This window comes from Seriola lalandi, unplaced genomic scaffold, assembly GCF_002814215.2.
Source record: "Seriola lalandi dorsalis isolate HSWRI2012SDOR001 ecotype SW California unplaced genomic scaffold, Sedor1 jcf7180002054805, whole genome shotgun sequence".
Lineage (NCBI taxonomy): Eukaryota > Metazoa > Chordata > Actinopteri > Carangiformes > Carangidae > Seriola > Seriola lalandi.
The window spans coordinates 628,134-644,877 of record NW_019525358.1 but is presented as its reverse complement, the minus strand read 5'-3'; the positions used below and the strand labels follow the sequence as shown (position 1 = coordinate 644,877).

At 41.4% G+C, this 16,744-nt stretch overlaps 1 protein-coding gene across 1 annotated transcript; it reads left to right on the top strand.

Annotated features, from left to right (window-relative positions):
- Positions 1–2,535: 2,535 nt before the first annotated feature.
- On the top strand, positions 2,536–16,272 carry LOC111669670 (CTTNBP2 N-terminal-like protein). Its single transcript, XM_023426066.1, has 7 exons — positions 2,536–2,645; positions 5,704–5,808; positions 12,287–12,523; positions 13,474–13,581; positions 13,768–13,956; positions 14,098–14,268; positions 14,430–16,272. Exons 1-7 carry the CDS (start codon positions 2,607–2,609, stop codon positions 15,387–15,389), a joined length of 1,809 nt encoding a protein of 602 aa, XP_023281834.1. The 5' UTR covers positions 2,536–2,606; the 3' UTR covers positions 15,390–16,272.
- The last annotated feature ends 472 nt before the right edge of the window (positions 16,273–16,744 follow it).

Below are 16,744 nucleotides of genomic sequence, written 5' to 3'. Positions count from 1 at the left end.
ACAGGACAAAGACTCTGAGGACACAGATTCTCCACAGCAGCCAGTCAGCAGGCTGAGCAGAGCGGCTTAATTGAAGAGCCTGAAATAGAGACTCTCTATTAGAGCTGAAGAGGCTCCCTGCACCAGCAGCCTATCAGGAGTGGAAATTCTCTGACTTTGCTCTCTGTATACCCTCAAGATAGCAGAAGGAGGGGGGGAAAAAAGGGACACAATTGTCAAATAGCACAAAGATGCTACATAGTCATAGACGGGAGGCTCATTTGTGCGTGTTGTGCTAATTTAGCGCTGACACAAGGTGGTATGTTTTGTAACTTAAAGCCAAATTACTGTCTAACACACCAAAGTGCACAACGAGTTTTTGCTCTCTTCCAGCAGCAAGATGACGGTGTCATGTTTTAACGAGTAAGTAAGCTTGAGTAAGTGGTTGATAATCATATCTGAAGACACTTATTATCAGTACATCAGTAAAATAACCTTTATTTGCAACATTAGATGCAACTAGTAATAGTAAACGTGTTGAATTATCCATTATACTCCCCTGTATAATAAGACCACTGGTAACCTTGCCTTGAGTTGTGTGAGCATTGCGCTCTACTGGCAGCTATTATGTATTACAGGAAGGGCTCCAGCTTGCGTCTGAGGCATCCTTGAATTTTCAGGTCTACAGCACAGTGAATACCTCGTGTGATTTTTGTCACACAGCATCTGGAGCTCTATGCCTCACAGCCGGCAACAACAACACAAACAACAACACAGCTGTACCCCCTCCCCCCTATAGAGTTAGACCTCCACAGTCAACCTTGTGTGCTAATAAAATGCAGGAGTTACGGGAAGTCTGTCTCTAAAATCACAGAAAAACACCGGGTATGTTAGTATAATAGCTTTCAGCTTTTCAGAGTTGAAGCTAGATCTCATATTAGCTCATCTAGATTTTGTAAACCTTTATTTTCATTTTTCAGGTTAACTCAGAAACCTGCTGACATTTCTACCACTTCCTTCAAAAATAAACCTCAGCCTTAATGCGGCTCTGCAGGCTTTTACAGTGACAGTGCCACCAGATGGCAGTCAATAATACTGTAATCCCTCAAATCCAGGAATCAATGCATGGGACGCTTTTGCTGGAATAAATAATAATGTTGGAATAATTAATGTAAACGGTCAACAGATGGTCTATGTGGTGACATTAATAACATTTACAACATCTTTCATTGCATCATTGCAACTGTGAGATAAAATGACCATGGACCTATGTGTGTATTGCCTCACTTTTATGCGTAACATCTTGTTTGTTATATACTATAAATTATAGTTATTTCATGACACATTTTTTTTGTTTGTTTGTGCATGGCCATACATGCATATAATTTTGAGATAGTTTGAGGATTCTCAGTTTGTGCTACTTTATACTTCTTTGCTACACTTAAGGGGCAAATAGTTTGTTTGTTTTTTTTTTTTTTTAAATCTGCTGCATTTATCTAATAGCTGTAGTTATTTTTCAGATTAACACACATTAATGACCAAATTCTAAAATCTGATGCATTGTTATAGATTGAACTACACAACAGTATAGAAGGCAGTTAAAATTATCTCCATCTTGACCAGTGAACAACATTAAACTCCTGCTTACACTTTAACGCATCAAAAATACAACACTCTGGAAGGGGCCATTCTGCATAATGACTAGTTCTACTTTTATTCCTGGGAGTATATTTTACTACTAATACTTATGTGCATTTGCTTAGTCATGAGTGTGAATTAACTTTTGTATCAGAGTATTTTTTCCACTGTGTTCTTACTAGTTTTACAGAGGTAACGGATGTGACCACTTCCTCAACCATAGCATAATATAGGCTATGTTTCAAAGAATACTACACAACTATAGCAGTATAACCTTAAACCACACAAATGTATCAAAAATATCAAATAATCATTAAAGGATGACAGCATGACCTGAACAATATTGTACAAAAGTACAATGTTGGGAATATGCTGAGGTTGTTATTTTGATTAAAAAACACTACTTTCTGTTATCACACCTCTATAGAACCAGGCAGCTTTGCACTATCCACTGAATGTCCTTTTTATACTGTATAAATGACGCACAAATGTCAATGACCGTATCTTCAGTTTATCCATATAAGTAAATTTTGCATTGTTTTTGTAGATCTGCTTCTTTTTTGTTTTCTTTTTTTTTTTTACAACTCAGGTTGGTCTATTTAACGTGTAGTTTTTAGCTCTATCGTCACTATAAAGACACCGTGAAGGGCCACAAACACACCATAAGTCATGTTTTCTAATTTCTTCACTTGTATAGTTAAAATTGTTTGCTGAAAGTCTTTACGTGCCTGAGGGAGATTCTTTAAGAGGCAGGCACTCAAGAAATACTAAACAAAGAAATCCAACCAGAATCCAAGAGGTGGGACTCCACTGTCCCTCCCCCTTTCCCCACAAGCTCGTCTCTCATTGGTCAGCGCTCTGAGCTCTCCTTCGCCTACTGGCTGGTTTAGCTGTCTGTTAGAGCGGCGCTTGGCCGTTCCGTGCTCCGCTGCGTCGGGATCAGAGGACGCAAATCAAGTGAAACAAATCTTCTGACAGGAGAAAAGTTCATGCTGGAGTTTTCAAAGACCCCAGAGGGCCACATGAAGGTAAGAAGACCTACAGAAAACGGTTTGGTGTCGGCGGATGTGAAGTTAGAGACGATCGTTTGCAGCGTTTCGCCGTGTCTTAAGACACAAGAAAAAAAAAAAGATGTAGTTAGCTGAAGTAGTCAAGGCTACAGGCCGAACCGTTCGGACTGCATCTTAAGATCAAATGACACGAAGTTGTGTTTTGACCGTGCAAAAATGAGATTTATCCTTTCCAGCGAAGAAGAAAAGCAGACAGTTGCATGTCATCTCCTTCAGTCATACACTGATGCCGTGTGATCTTTACGATCATGCTAATTGGATCAATTTACAGCGGCTCCAGTTGTTGTTTGTTTGTTTTTTAACTAATAAGGCTTATTCTTCAGCATGCTCAACACTCCATTATTTTACTTTATATGTTTTTAATGTGCATTTTTTAAAGACCAGGCTGTGTTAAAGCCCATTGGTAGGAAGCTGAGTGAGGAAGCAAGTGGCTTACACAAAAATTGGGTTGGCTAAGAAATCCAATTTAGTATCCAGACATGCTGCATCTGGTCAGCCAGCCTGATTAACAGAACAAGGAAATTCAGCAGACCTCTCAGGCTGCACTTCCCCTCAGCTGACCCTCATCTCAGGTAAAGTTTGTGGTGCGAGCAGGTTTTACAGTCTGTGACATGGATTTAAGCACAAGCTGTGTTTTTTTTATTGTCTTCCAGCACGAAGATGTGATGTAATGACAGTTTTGGAAAAAGTTTCATGCACTGAAAAAGTTTGTCACAGTTTCAGAGACAAGGCAATTGTCTGCACTGGACTATTGTGCAAACAATTACATACGTAAAATGATTATTATTTACTCATAACTTAGATCATAATTTGAAATTCTCTGGATATTGATATTACAAGTTTTGCTGTGATTCAACATGAGCAGTTGAACTATAAACTATATTATCAAGCAGCTCCTCACAAATCACAGGCCTCATTGCATTGGAGCAAGGCATATGTTTTTGCAGTAAAAGCTGCTGTGTTTTTAATGAGTTTACAGTGTTGCAGAGAAGGCACATGGCTGACCAGGCTTAAAACAAACATGGATGAAAATGATTATGGACACAGGGCTTTTTGATCGGAGGTGGAGCTACAAGAACGTGTGGGAATATTTGTATTTCCCATGCTGTTGCTCCCTGTTTGTATACCCTCATGATTACCAGCTCTAACTCAGGGGATTAGGTGAAATAATATTAAAATGATGAGGATCTAAACAAGCCTGATGACACATGTAGGTTCCCGCCAGGGCCAGACATGTCTCATAACACAAGCGCACACTCTTCTCACAGTGATTACGGCCGCCTGTGAAATTAGCAAGCAAGCCTGTAAACTAAAACCAAGGGAGGTGTGTGTGCTGTAGTTTAATTAGCATTTTACCCCTGTGGTTAAGCCACAGACCATGAGTGCTGGTGAGGGCCGAACTAAACGCTGTGTGCCTTCTTTGTGAGAGCACGCTGCTGTGGGGATTTAGACTGTGGATGCAGTTCACGTGGCTCATTCGTCTTCTCACTTCTGGATATTTCGCTATGTGGGTGTAAGTGTATTTGAAAGTTTCACGACACTGGTCATTTTCAGGTTTCGTTTCCCACTGATGTTATTGAAGGTGCCTGGGAAATATTGTAGCTACAAGCTCAGATATAAAAAGGCCGGTGGCTCCCGTCTCTCATTATGCAACCAGAGAGAGAGAGGGACGAGAGAGCAGCCCACCCCCTCCTGATGACTTCATGATGTGGAAAGTTGTGGTGACCACAGGCTGCTCAGGGCAGCGCCTGTTGAATGAATGCTAGTTCAGGTGTGGATCACAGTCTAGTAAACAGCAGAGAGGAGGGAGATTTTTCAGATGCTTTCTTTTCACATATCAATAAAATAAGTTTTTCAATGAGTCAAGCTAGAGTAAGTTTCTGTTATTAAATAGTTGGCCAGTGAGGCATTCATCTACACTACACGTCCCACATGATGAAAAGGATGCTTAGTGTAAAAACATCAACAGCTTTGATCGGATTTCAAAGGGGGGCCCGCATACGTTCACTTGGCCAGAGTGTGGTTGGATGTTTGAGGTGTGGACACCGCAGGGCTTGTCAGCAGAACCAACACAGCTGTGAGATTAGAGTGTAGGGACACTACAAAGAGACCACATCGCATTTCCAGCATAAAGTAACTGTCACGGCACCCTTTATGAATGGGACACACAAAAGGGAAACGAAACAAAGTGATATTATATTTAAGATTTAAGAAGTTAAGTTGGTCAGCTTTAAGTGTTTATGGTGGAAGCTGACTGTTTCTTATTTGAGATGCAATTCCTCTGTGCCTGATGAACACGTCATCTTCCATTGTTGCCATGTTCGTGTCACCTCACTGAAATACCCGAAACCCACAAGGGAAATGAAACGAGCAACTTTAATGTAAAATATAGCCCTCACAGCTCAGTTGCACTGTTGCAGTTGTAAATGTTGCTGTTGCATAATATTTATTTACTTTTTCTTTTTTTTAACAGTAGTTGTATTTCTCTTGATACTATATCCTCACTTTTTGCTTGAGCTACACCACACACCTGGAGCACTTAAGTAGATATGTTAGGCATTCAATGCACTTCTGAACTACATCCAAAGTAGACCGCCTGGTTTGTTTTCATACCAGAGGAAAAAAAATATTTTGTACAGTGGTTCTGCTCTCCTTCCCAAGATAATGACTACATATCCATATAAAGCTCATAAATCACTGGGCTGGATCAGATAGATCAGATGTCTGTCTGGGTGATTCTGGGAGATTAGAAAATACGGCTTTGTTTCAAGATGAAATTAAATAACTGAGAAATTGTGGGAAAAAACAAGAAGCAGTGATTAGTATTTTCTCAGGGTTTCCTCTTTTGGAGTTGTACAATATTGTGGTAGAATGAATTAAGCACCAGTTTAAGTATTTATTTTTTTATGAACAAGCATAATATGAACTGCCACACATGCCCATTAGCATCAATTTTAAGAAATAAAATCTGAAATCAATCAACCAACTTCTTTTCTTTCATCTCCTGTCCTCACAGTCCAAGCTGAACATGGAGAGTTTGAGCAAGCCAGAGCTGCTGATGCTCTTCAGCATCCTGGAGGGAGAGCTGGAGGCCCGGGACCTGGTCATTGATGCCTTAAAGGTAAATATGAGTGGAGCTGGTGACACACAGAACGTTCAAGCTACTCTTCGCACAAACCTTCCACCTCCCTCCAGGCTGTAAATGTGGCTGTCATAGAGAACAGCAGCTGTGGTCAGGTTGAATTAATGTCAGTTACAATGAAATTCAATGGTGACACGTTACAGCAGGGAGAACGTATCAAGTGTCAGAAGAAACCTCTCTAACCACTTATGTAGCATATTGCTACAACACTGTGTGTTTCTGTTTGTAGATGACACAAAGAGCTTCTTATGCACGTCGCTCATGACGAACATGAGCAAATGTGGTCATACTATATGTGATATACAAAAATGATGTTTTGATGGACAGCAGAGAATCCGATGGTGGTGTGAGAGGCTTGTGTGGTGTTGTGAAAACTCACTACAAGCTACCAACTTTGAACAGGCACTTTTCAAGCCTACAGGAGTTGGTTAAGATATGGTTGTGGTGGATATATAGAGCTATAAGGTGGCTGCCAGTTTTTGGTGTTATTGGACCTAAAGCACAGAAAGAACTGGCAACAAAACAAGGGGGGAAAAACTGGGTAAAATGATAGTAACCCTGTTATTAGTAATCATTCCCTGTCTGGAGATGACAAATCTATCTGTCTGTGACTGTAAAGCTGATATTCCTCTCATTCCCTCCAACTTAGTGTTCTGTACCTCAGAGAGCGGTGAATCGTTTGTGACATTGTCTCATAATAACATATGTCATTCTTTTCATAAGCTGAAATGAGTAGACACACCCCAGTGAACCTGAACACAAACCCAATTAGAAAAAGCCCCACACACACACACTTACACACACACACACACAAACACACACACCCGATACATAGCAGCAGCTACTTTCAGCCTTAGGATGCATTACTTTGGCAGGATTAATGCTGTATTTCAGTTAAAGGATTGTCAGGCTATTTTCCCACACTGTGTCCTTCAGGCTCACATATTCAAGCTTTCAGTGACCGTTTGCATCACCTTAAGGATGTTTCATTTAATAAAAGAGCTGTAAACTTACTTCAGTGACATTGTGTTCCCATAACGCTGTTAATAAACCACAAATTAAAGATAAGTGGAGACTAAGCAAACTAATGATGCAGCATTTCTGTCATGCCGTTATGCTCTTGGGATGCTGTTCCTTTTTCTGGCGTAAAACGCACCATTGAAAGAACAAACTAGAGACCAACCGTTGAAGAGAGCCCACTCCTGAATGTTCATGTGTTGTGTCTAGACCACATTCCTACATCTCTCCTGGGATCTGGCCATCTAAGGCAAGAAGAATTGCAGCACGCTGGGTGCCTGATGACTCAATGTGAGCGAGAGTAGGAGTGAACAAATAAACATTGGCCTTAACTGGAGCTTGAGGGGAATATGGCTGTGCTTCTTTCATGGCTCCACCGGGTCAAACTGTTAACCCATTCAAGACTCAGTGCTGCAGTGTTAACTCTTTACAGAGCTTTAATTAAATGTTGTAATCACTGACCTGTAGGAAATGAACTGCAGAGCGGGAGTGAAAAGTGATCTCTTCTCTGCAGGACACATACCTTTCTGCTGTTAAGGAATTAGTGTTGGGGAGTTCGCAGTCTCGCCCTCACATGAAAGTAGATTGTTATCAGTAAAACATCACCTCATAATTCCTTTTGCTTCTGTCCATGCTCGAGGCTAAAATGGATGTCTACCAGTTGGCCCAATACTTTGGTCCTGATTGAAATGTCTCAACAACTACCGGATGGTTTGCCATGTTTCATAGAGACATTCATAGTTCCCCAGAGGATGAAGTTTTGGTGACTGACTCAGAGCTTTCATCAAGTGAAGTATCTCATCAGCTACTGGGTGGATTGGCCCAAACATTTGTACAGACATTCAGAGTCCCTAGAGGATGAATCCTACTGGCTTTGGAGATTCCCTGACTTTTTCCTTTAGCGCCACCATGTGGCTCACATCGGTGGTTTTGAGAGAAATGTCTCTGCAACAATTGGATGGCTTGCCATAAAATTTGATTCAGGAGTTCATGCTTCCCATTAGGGATGAACTGTTATAACTTTGTTGATCCTTTCACTTCTAAACTAGCACCTCCATCTGGTCAAAATCTTAATAGCTGTAAAACTAATGTCATTTCCACCAGCCTCGCCTCTACTTTGTGTTTAGTTCCAAGTACCAAAGTTAGCATGTTAACATGCTAAATTAAGAGGATGACCATATCTGCTAAACATCAGCCTTTTAGTATTGTCATTTTGAGCATGTTAGCATGCAGACATTAGCATTTTTTCTCAAAGCACTGCTGTGTCTGAGTAACAGAGCTGCTAGCATGGCTGCAGACTCTTGTTCCAACAATAAGCCTGCAAATGAATCTACAGTAATTAGAGAAGAAGCTCCAGTCAAGCTGCGCATGTTGATCTTAACTGACGTGTCACTACTAAACTGAGTGTCATGCAAGAAATGTTTAACTCAAACACAAATCACCATGGTAATAATACCATGCATGACACTTCTTTTAATAAACTGTCCCTCACATGATGAACTGCTCACTTCTTTGCTTTGCATGCCTCATCTGGTAAAGTAGAAGAACTGGCAAGATTTCATGTGTTGTCTCCTTGGTCAGCATTTTTTTTTAAAAAACCTGTAAGATTCTTATCAGCGATTTTCTTCAGGATATAGTGTAAGCAAAGGATGTGAGGTTAATGATGTGGTTTTTGTATGGTTCTCTATATTTAATTATGCAGAACTATCAATGGCATTCTAAGTATCCGCTACATTTTTTCCCCCCTTGTGACTCACTTCTGCAGCTGCTCACGCTGTGGCTTTCAAAAGGAAGTTAGTCTCTGGCAATACTTGTATTTGGCACACAAAGACTTGCAGTGATCCAGTAGTCCCTTTTGCTTTGGGTAAAGAATACGAGTCCGTACTTTAAGTTCAAAGGCGACTCAAATATGGAAATGAGCCTTTAATTAACTGTCGAGTTCACATGGTGTGGTTCCAAATGGACGAACATCAAACAGGTTTACCTTGTGTGTTCTTTGGTAATGGAGCAGCATTGAAACACAGAAAATAACTTTGTTTCTGGCTTTGAGATGCATCAACTGATTGTGCTCGCTGTCTGTTACTGTAGCATTCATTGCATTTCACCCACACACACGTTTTTATGATGGATAGTACATAATTTTCACTACATGCATGTGCGTTTTAGACTATTTAGCAATCTGCGTAGTAAACAGCTCTGAAATACATAGGACTCTGGGGTAGGAAGTTCATATATCATCTTCCCTCAGTATAATACAGATCTTGTCGCCAACATTGCACGACTGAAAGAGTCCAGGCATGTGTCAGCAAAAGATAAGCCACATTGGAACCAGCGCTGCCATGGCACAAAGACGGCTTCCCTAGCAAAAGCACACAGGTTGCCAAGAACTGTAGCCAGCAGACAAAAGCATGAATAATGGAGGTAGACTGTGATGCATAACAGCCATGTACTGAATGTTTATGCGTATTGCACATGTACAGTATAATGTAATGAATAAGCTCTTGTAGATTTGGGTGTTAAGTATTAACTAACGCTAAAAATGCGTTTTCTGTAATCCCTCTTTTCACTTCCTCCACCCTCTGTGCAGCAGTGGAGGATTGATGCAGAGGGAAAACAGCCTCTCTTTGTGTTGTGGACGTGCTCGTCTGTGTGTGGATTGAGGGGCTGGGGAGCGAAAGAGAGGCAGACTCTGTGTTTATGAGTGAACTTGTGTAATAGGGGTCCTGTGAATTAGAAGAAAAAAAATCTAGACAATTTAAAGGCCAATTATCCAGTTGCGAAAATGTGCACAGACGGAATAAATCAAAAATTAGGAAAACAGTTCTTCTAGAAACTTCTTCAAGTTAAAAAAAAATCTTAATTTTATTTTGCTTTATGTATGCATTCCCCTGTCTGAACAATGGCTTACAAATTAAGCGTTTTTTTCCTGTTGCCCGAGAGTCAGGCTGAGTGTATATCCTTGAGCAACGCAAGTGTCAAGAATGGAAACACTGATCTAAGCTTATTTAATCTCTGACTGTAAAGTGACACATCAGAGCAGCGAGTCACTGATGGGAACAGGGGTGGGCTGTAGGCCAAGGCAGTAGACAGATTTCTCTTTGAAGACTTGCCTTCAAAATTAGATATCTGCGTTTTAGAAAAAAAAAAATTAGAATAATCCTAACAAAGTGAAGGACAGTGTATAATCTTGCTCAAGGTATTCTATTTTTAACTTTAGCATTTGCATAGATCAGTCATAAGTATGCTGACAAATGTCATGTTTTTTCTAAGTCAATCAGATGTCAAAGCTGTGTTGTATACACACAGGACAACATTCAAAAGACACGCTGAATCACACACAAAACTGTTGTTGAGGTGTTGAGTGGTGACTGTGCTTTAGATATATCCCAACATTTGAGAGGCATTTTTGAATTCTCCTGGGCACCCTGTGTTTTCCTGTTTCGCCCCTTCATGCTGTTTGATCCGCCTTCACACCGTCCTCAGCGGACTGGATCAAATAACAGCAGCAAAGCCCCGCAGTCCTGCCATCCTCTCTTTGTGCCTGATGAGCCAATACTGAAGATGTAGAAAAATGACAAATCACGAAGCCTGTGAACTCTCGTTCAGAGTGTTGCTCTGTCTGAAGTCAATCCATCATCTCTCCGGTAAACAACTGGGCCGAAATCACTTTCATAGAATTCGTAACTACAATTTTGATTTGTTTTGATAAGGCCTGTTCCGTTCTATAGATTTGTAATCAGTATGATTATAGAAGTGTTTTGGCTCATGTTTCTTTCAAAGTGCTGCTTCCAGTTGCTACAAATGAATCTGTCACTGTGCGTAACTGTACGTTAAATGTCATGTCAGAATATCTCCATTACTGCTGCAAATGTTGGACTTTTAAATCAGTTACATGCAGCTCTAAGAAATTCTTATTAAATTGTGAAATTATTTCTCTTCATAAACTTGGGGATGCACTGATCAGGTTTGTATCTTATTAAGCTGTGCAGCCATCAGCCACGATCTGAGGGATCCATAGTCACAGCAGGTTGCCACAGCAACCCCAAACCTCATGTTACCTTACGTGAAAATGTTTTAATAAGGTCCACGCAGCAAGGTATACAGATTGTATATTTTGGAGAAGAAAGTCCCGGTATAGAAAATGTTAAATCAATGAGTCCTTAGTTAAAATAGCTATAGTTCTCGTCCAGTATAGTTCTGTTTGGGAGGGGTGATGGTATACCTGTGTGCTCATCTGTAATACCCCACCTCACACAGTCAGCACTTGAGGGCTCTGTAAGCCTGTACAGCCAAATGGCAAAATATTGCTCTGCAGGCCCACCCACGCTCTTGACTACACTTTAAACTTGTAGAGTAATCTCGGTATCAGTCGTCAAGAGTTCTGTCCTCACCCTGCCAGAGAAGATACCGTTCTCTCTAATCTCTTGATCCTCTTTTGTTGAAACCTCACTAAGACACATTGCCAGCTCAGCTTCAGCTTCTCTCTCTCTCTCTCTTTTCTCTCTCTCTCCCCCTCACTTCACCCTCTTTCCATGGCAAAGCCCAAAGGTATCTGCTGAACCTGAAATGTCTTGCTGCTATTATCCCTCCTTTGTCGTGAGTTAAACAGAGAACAGGTCTGCCTTGGCCAAGGCCCAGTCCAGAGCAGCTGTCCTGCTAAAGATAGACAGACACACACCATCTGTTGCTCCTTCCTCCTGCTAGCACTCTTTCTCTTGTTTTTTTTCTTCCCCCATGCATTTCCTCTCTTTTCCCCTTCCTTTATCTTACTGCTTATTTAGCACTCTAGCATTAGCGATATTGATCATGGTGTGTTGAACGCAGTATTCAGTTTCCTGTTTAATTAAATTATCTTTAAAGTTCAGAGTCTGATAGAATGATAATGCTTGCTTTAATTGCAGCTCGAGTTGAAAGGTTCATTGTATATTGAATCTTTGAGAGCAATTATACACAGGTACTATTCCTAGTTTGCAGTTCGAGGCGGAGGGAAGACTAAGTAGAGAACAAGACCAAGACTAAAAGGTCTACAACCATGCTAGTATCTCCGGGCTGTACTCAGGCACAGAGGTGCTTTGCTAAAATCTAACAACACCATGCAAACATGCCCAGTTTCATGAGAATCCACCCACTGGTTGTCAAGAATTTTCATTCATTCATTAACCACATGTCAGGGGATCACCTCAGTCACTACAATTCACCCTCAAATTAATATCTGCACCAAGTTTGATGGCCATCCATTCAATACTTGCTACACCGAGAACATGGCTAAAAATGCATCTCTAAAAACACAGAAGAATCAGTGTTCAGTAATGGCTCAGACTAGTTACAAACCTGTTGTGAAAAAGGAAATTTATGCAAAAGCGTAATCGCCACTCTACTCCGCTCATCAACATTTCCTACCACACAGCTAACTGATCACTGCTTCTTCTCATCTCTTTAGGCCCAGCGTAAAGAGCTGTTTATACAGGAGCGCTATGGCAAGTACAACCTCAGCGACCCCTTCCTGGCCTTGCAGAGAGACAGCGAGGCTATGGGAGGCCAAAACAAGGATCCTGGCTGTTCCTCTTCCTCTGTCTCCAACCCTCTGGTGGTTCTCAAACTGGTGGTGAGCCACTGCAGGAGGATGCAAGAGAAGATGTTGGCCCAGCTGGCTGCAGCAGAGAGCAGGCACAGAAGGGTGAGTCTGGACGCGAGTTTCTTAATTAGGGGAGGAAGTAATGAGTAGGTTCCTTAGACATGTTTTTAAAAAAAAATGATAATAAAAAGAACATGAGAAACATGCAAAATAAAAGTAGGCCTCAGTGGTAAAGAAGAACAAAAAACATAAGCTGGGAAGGCAACAACTGAAGTGCAATTCTGCTACCACTTTGTGGACATTTATTCTAAAAAATAAAGATGATAAGAAAATTAAAAACCAAACACTGATGGCAATAGAATCTTGAAACACAGGTTAAACCAACCCTCTTGATCACAACCAAAATGTTTTTCAGGTACGCCAGAAACAAAATTATGAGCAGCATTGTTTTCATTATGAACTATTTCTAAAGAGGCACACACACACTTCCAAAAGGACTTCACAGGTACTGACTAACAAACACAAACAAAGGAGGGAAAAAAGAAAGAAAATAGCTGCATATTGATGTCAGATTGCCAGTTTTTCTTTTGTTTCACGTGAGCATTAGGTGAGCTTGAGAACACAACAGGAGGAAATGCAACATCTCATACTCTCCTGATTTCATTATGAATCACACATGACTCAAAAGCATGTCACACTGATAAAATAGGAGTAGAAGGTAAATCAGACGGTGTTAAATATAATAAAAACTCATTGAAAACTAATTTAGGCCTCTAATAAGACTAATATTTAAATATTGTTGAGCTAAACATTTCCATGGGCTCTTTTAAAATTGTGCAAAGACAAAGCACTCTATCACTGTAGACTATGTAAAACCACAGAAAAAACAAATATGTAGTTGTTTAGCTAAGTTGCCACCAGCATCTTTGCTTACAAGGCAGTCATTTGCATTGCTTCAACGTAACTGTTATTGGCCTTAATACCAAACAGGCCAAACTTAAGAGGGATCATTTCATTCTTGACTCTCTGTCTCCCCCCTGTTTTTGCTTCAGGTCATTGCAGATCTGGAGGAGGAAAAGAGGAGGCACGCTGAGGACACAGCAGAGGGAGATGATGTCACTTACATCCTGGAGAAGGAGAGGGAGCGCTTACAACAACAGGTGCCCTCTAATTAATAGCAGCATGGATTGCACTGCAAGTGTTTTTTTTTTTTTTTGTTTGTTTATTTTTTAATGTGCTGTGTAAATCTAATAGGAGTCAGTGAGAAATTGGCAGAGTTCTGAAGTAAACTGTAACCAGCCTCTAACGAGTTTGTTTATTGTGCGTCTTGTCTCTGTCCTTTTTAGCTGGAATTCGAGCGCAGCCAGGTCCGGCGGTTGGAGAAAGAACAGCGGCGGATTACTGACCAGCTAGAAGAAGAACGGGCCCAGCACAAGCAGCTCTCCTGCGCTTTGGCCAAAGAATGCAAGTGGGCAAGTGCCAGAGCTCTGGAGGAGGGTCACCGGCTGACTGAGCTGAGCCGCAAACTGGACAAGGTTATTAACATTCTGAATCCAAGTTAGGCAATTTATTTCATTTTCTCTATCTTGGAATACTTTATCTCTGTTGTATAAATTTTAGGCTTAGTCAGTTAGATTTTGCCCACTTTGTAAGAAATAAAAAAATGTCTCTTTTAGGAAAAGGAGGCTTGTCAGGCCCTGAAGAAGGAGCTAGAGGATGAGAGGAGGCGAGCCCTTAGGATGGAGGCAAGGGTGGAGGAGCAGCTTGCTGAGTTTGACACAGAGCGAGAGCAACTCCGCTCACGTTTGAAGAAGGAGGAAGCTCACTGTTGTCAGCTACAGCAGCAGGTGTGAACACTTTGATTTGTTCATCACTCTGCTGGAAGCAGTTGGCACGCTAGAACTACCTCAAGTTGTTTCATCTAATGTTAGTGCAAGACAAGATTAACTTGCATTGCACAAATTTCTGCTTGAAATTGATCTTTTTTTTCCCCCCATTTTATGATCAGGTAGAAGAGCTGAAGAGGAACCTGGAGGAGGTGAATATGACGAGAGCTACAGCTCCAGCAGAGGCAGCAGGAAAGGAGTGGGCCACAAAAGTTCCTCCGGGAAAGACCACACTAGACACTATGAAGGTGGAGGACATTGAGGAAGACAGTAACCAGCCACCTGCGCAACCAAAAGTCAACGGTCACCACTGTCCCCTGGAGACCAACGGGCACCATGGTCCAAACAACGCCCTCTCAGAGAAGATTTGCCTACAGAATGGGAATGAAAATCCCTCAGTTCATCAGACCCAGATGTCAATCTCCTCCTGCAATGCCGCCCCCTCCGCTCTCCCTCCCCCCTCCCCCTGTGCCTCGCCCGTTCTTGCCAAACGCCCACCAGGCAGCCCGAGTCCTGGTAGCTACCAGTCTCCCTACCAAGCCGGGATCAACCAGCGCTTCCACGCTGCTCGCCATAAGTTCCAGGGTACCACTGACCCAGAACCTCAGTCCCAGGCCACGCCGCCTGCTCTCCCTCTCTCACCAAAGGACCTCTCCCCTGTGACCAGCACCTCCTCCCAAGAAGCCAGCCCAGTCAAGCAGATGGCCCGGAGCACGGTCACTCAAGTCCTGTCTCGCTTCACCACCGTCCAGCAGAGCGCCACACCGAAGCTTGTGACACCAAACAATTCCCCCTTTGGAACAGACTACCGCAGCCTGGCGGCGCCCTTGTCTCCCATCATAGGAAGGGCCGCAGCAGCTCTTCCACAGGGGATCAGATCACCCACCATCCCCAGGGCAGACAGGGGCAATCCTCCACCAATCCCCCCCAAGAAGCCTGGTCTGGCGCAGGCTCCTCCCTCTCCGGCTGCGGTGCCCAGGTCTGCCAGTCATTTCTCTGACAGCCCCCTCTCAGGCAGCTGTGGCCTCACCTCCAACCAGGAGGGAGTCAAAGAACTGGACGTGGTGGTTTCATCTAATTAAGTGATCACAATAAGTTCGTCAGATGCTGCTCTGCTTGTGACATCACAGTTTAATCCACATCTCATAATCGAGATTGAGATATTGTCTTGTACATGACTATGCTTATTTGACCAGAGGTCCCCTCAAACACTGTTATGCTATTTGTATTTATTAGATTTTTTTTAATATGCGTTGAGGCACTATTTCAGGTAGTGGTTAACGGGCTGGTACTAATGAGCAGTTACAACTGATAGTTTAAGTTTCAAAATGTGCCAATACTGTGTTGGGCACAGCATACTGTTGCAGTATATCAAGTCTTTTTATCAAGTGTCATATTTCCAAAGATACAAGCCAACTTATCAACTGACGAGGTATTTTTGTCCCCATATACTTTGTCTCGAGCATGTATGTTAATATTGTTACAAATAATCTTCAGACCAAATTTAATGAGTCATCCTTGGACCAATGTACGTTACATAGTCTCATTTCATTGAAGTCATATGTAGCTGTGGTTTTTATAAAAATGTATAGTTTATTTTATTAATGTTTCTTAGTTATTAATGTGTAATAGTTTTATACAACAGATAACCTAATCAGTGTTATACTGCACATTGTTCATATATAAGTTTAATGTTGCATAATTATGATAAAGATCTTATAGGCTCAGATTACATGCAGTCACCATTGTGACAATATTTTCTGTTTGAGATTAGCGAGTCTGATCAATGTCCTGCCTTTGTCGTTTATGAGGAACCATTGTAAAACACTGCAAATATCTTATAGTCCACCATGGCTTCGATTTATATCATAACACAACTGCTGTGTTTGTTATCTCTTCTTTTATCAGATCCTTTACAGTATTGTATATGATTGATGAAGATTTAATAAATGAATCCCAAAGGTTGTCATGTATTCATCATTTATGTATCTATACTCGTGCAGGGATAATATTAGCCATTTGACAGTGTAGGAAGTATTAATCCAAACAGTATCAGTATCAGTAACCTATGTATACCTATAGTGATACCATCCAATAAAATCTGATGTTATGTTAAATCATCATATATTCTGTAAACAAGATATTTTTTTAAAAAAGGTTTGGAGGGTTTTGGCTGAGACAGGAAAGTATAAGTATCATAAATTCTAAAAAATATAAATGCATTTGAATAAAAAAGTTAACAGTTTTTTCAGCACTGTACAGCCACAGAGTGTCCTCTAGAGGTCACTATTAAATCAGTAACTACAATAAGTCGCTTCCAGCAGACTGGGGAATACAATGATCAATGAACAGACTACTCAGGTATTTAACATGTACTACTGTTTCTCTACAGGTTATACATACAATAAACAGGATTTAGTGGAGTGCGTCAATGTGG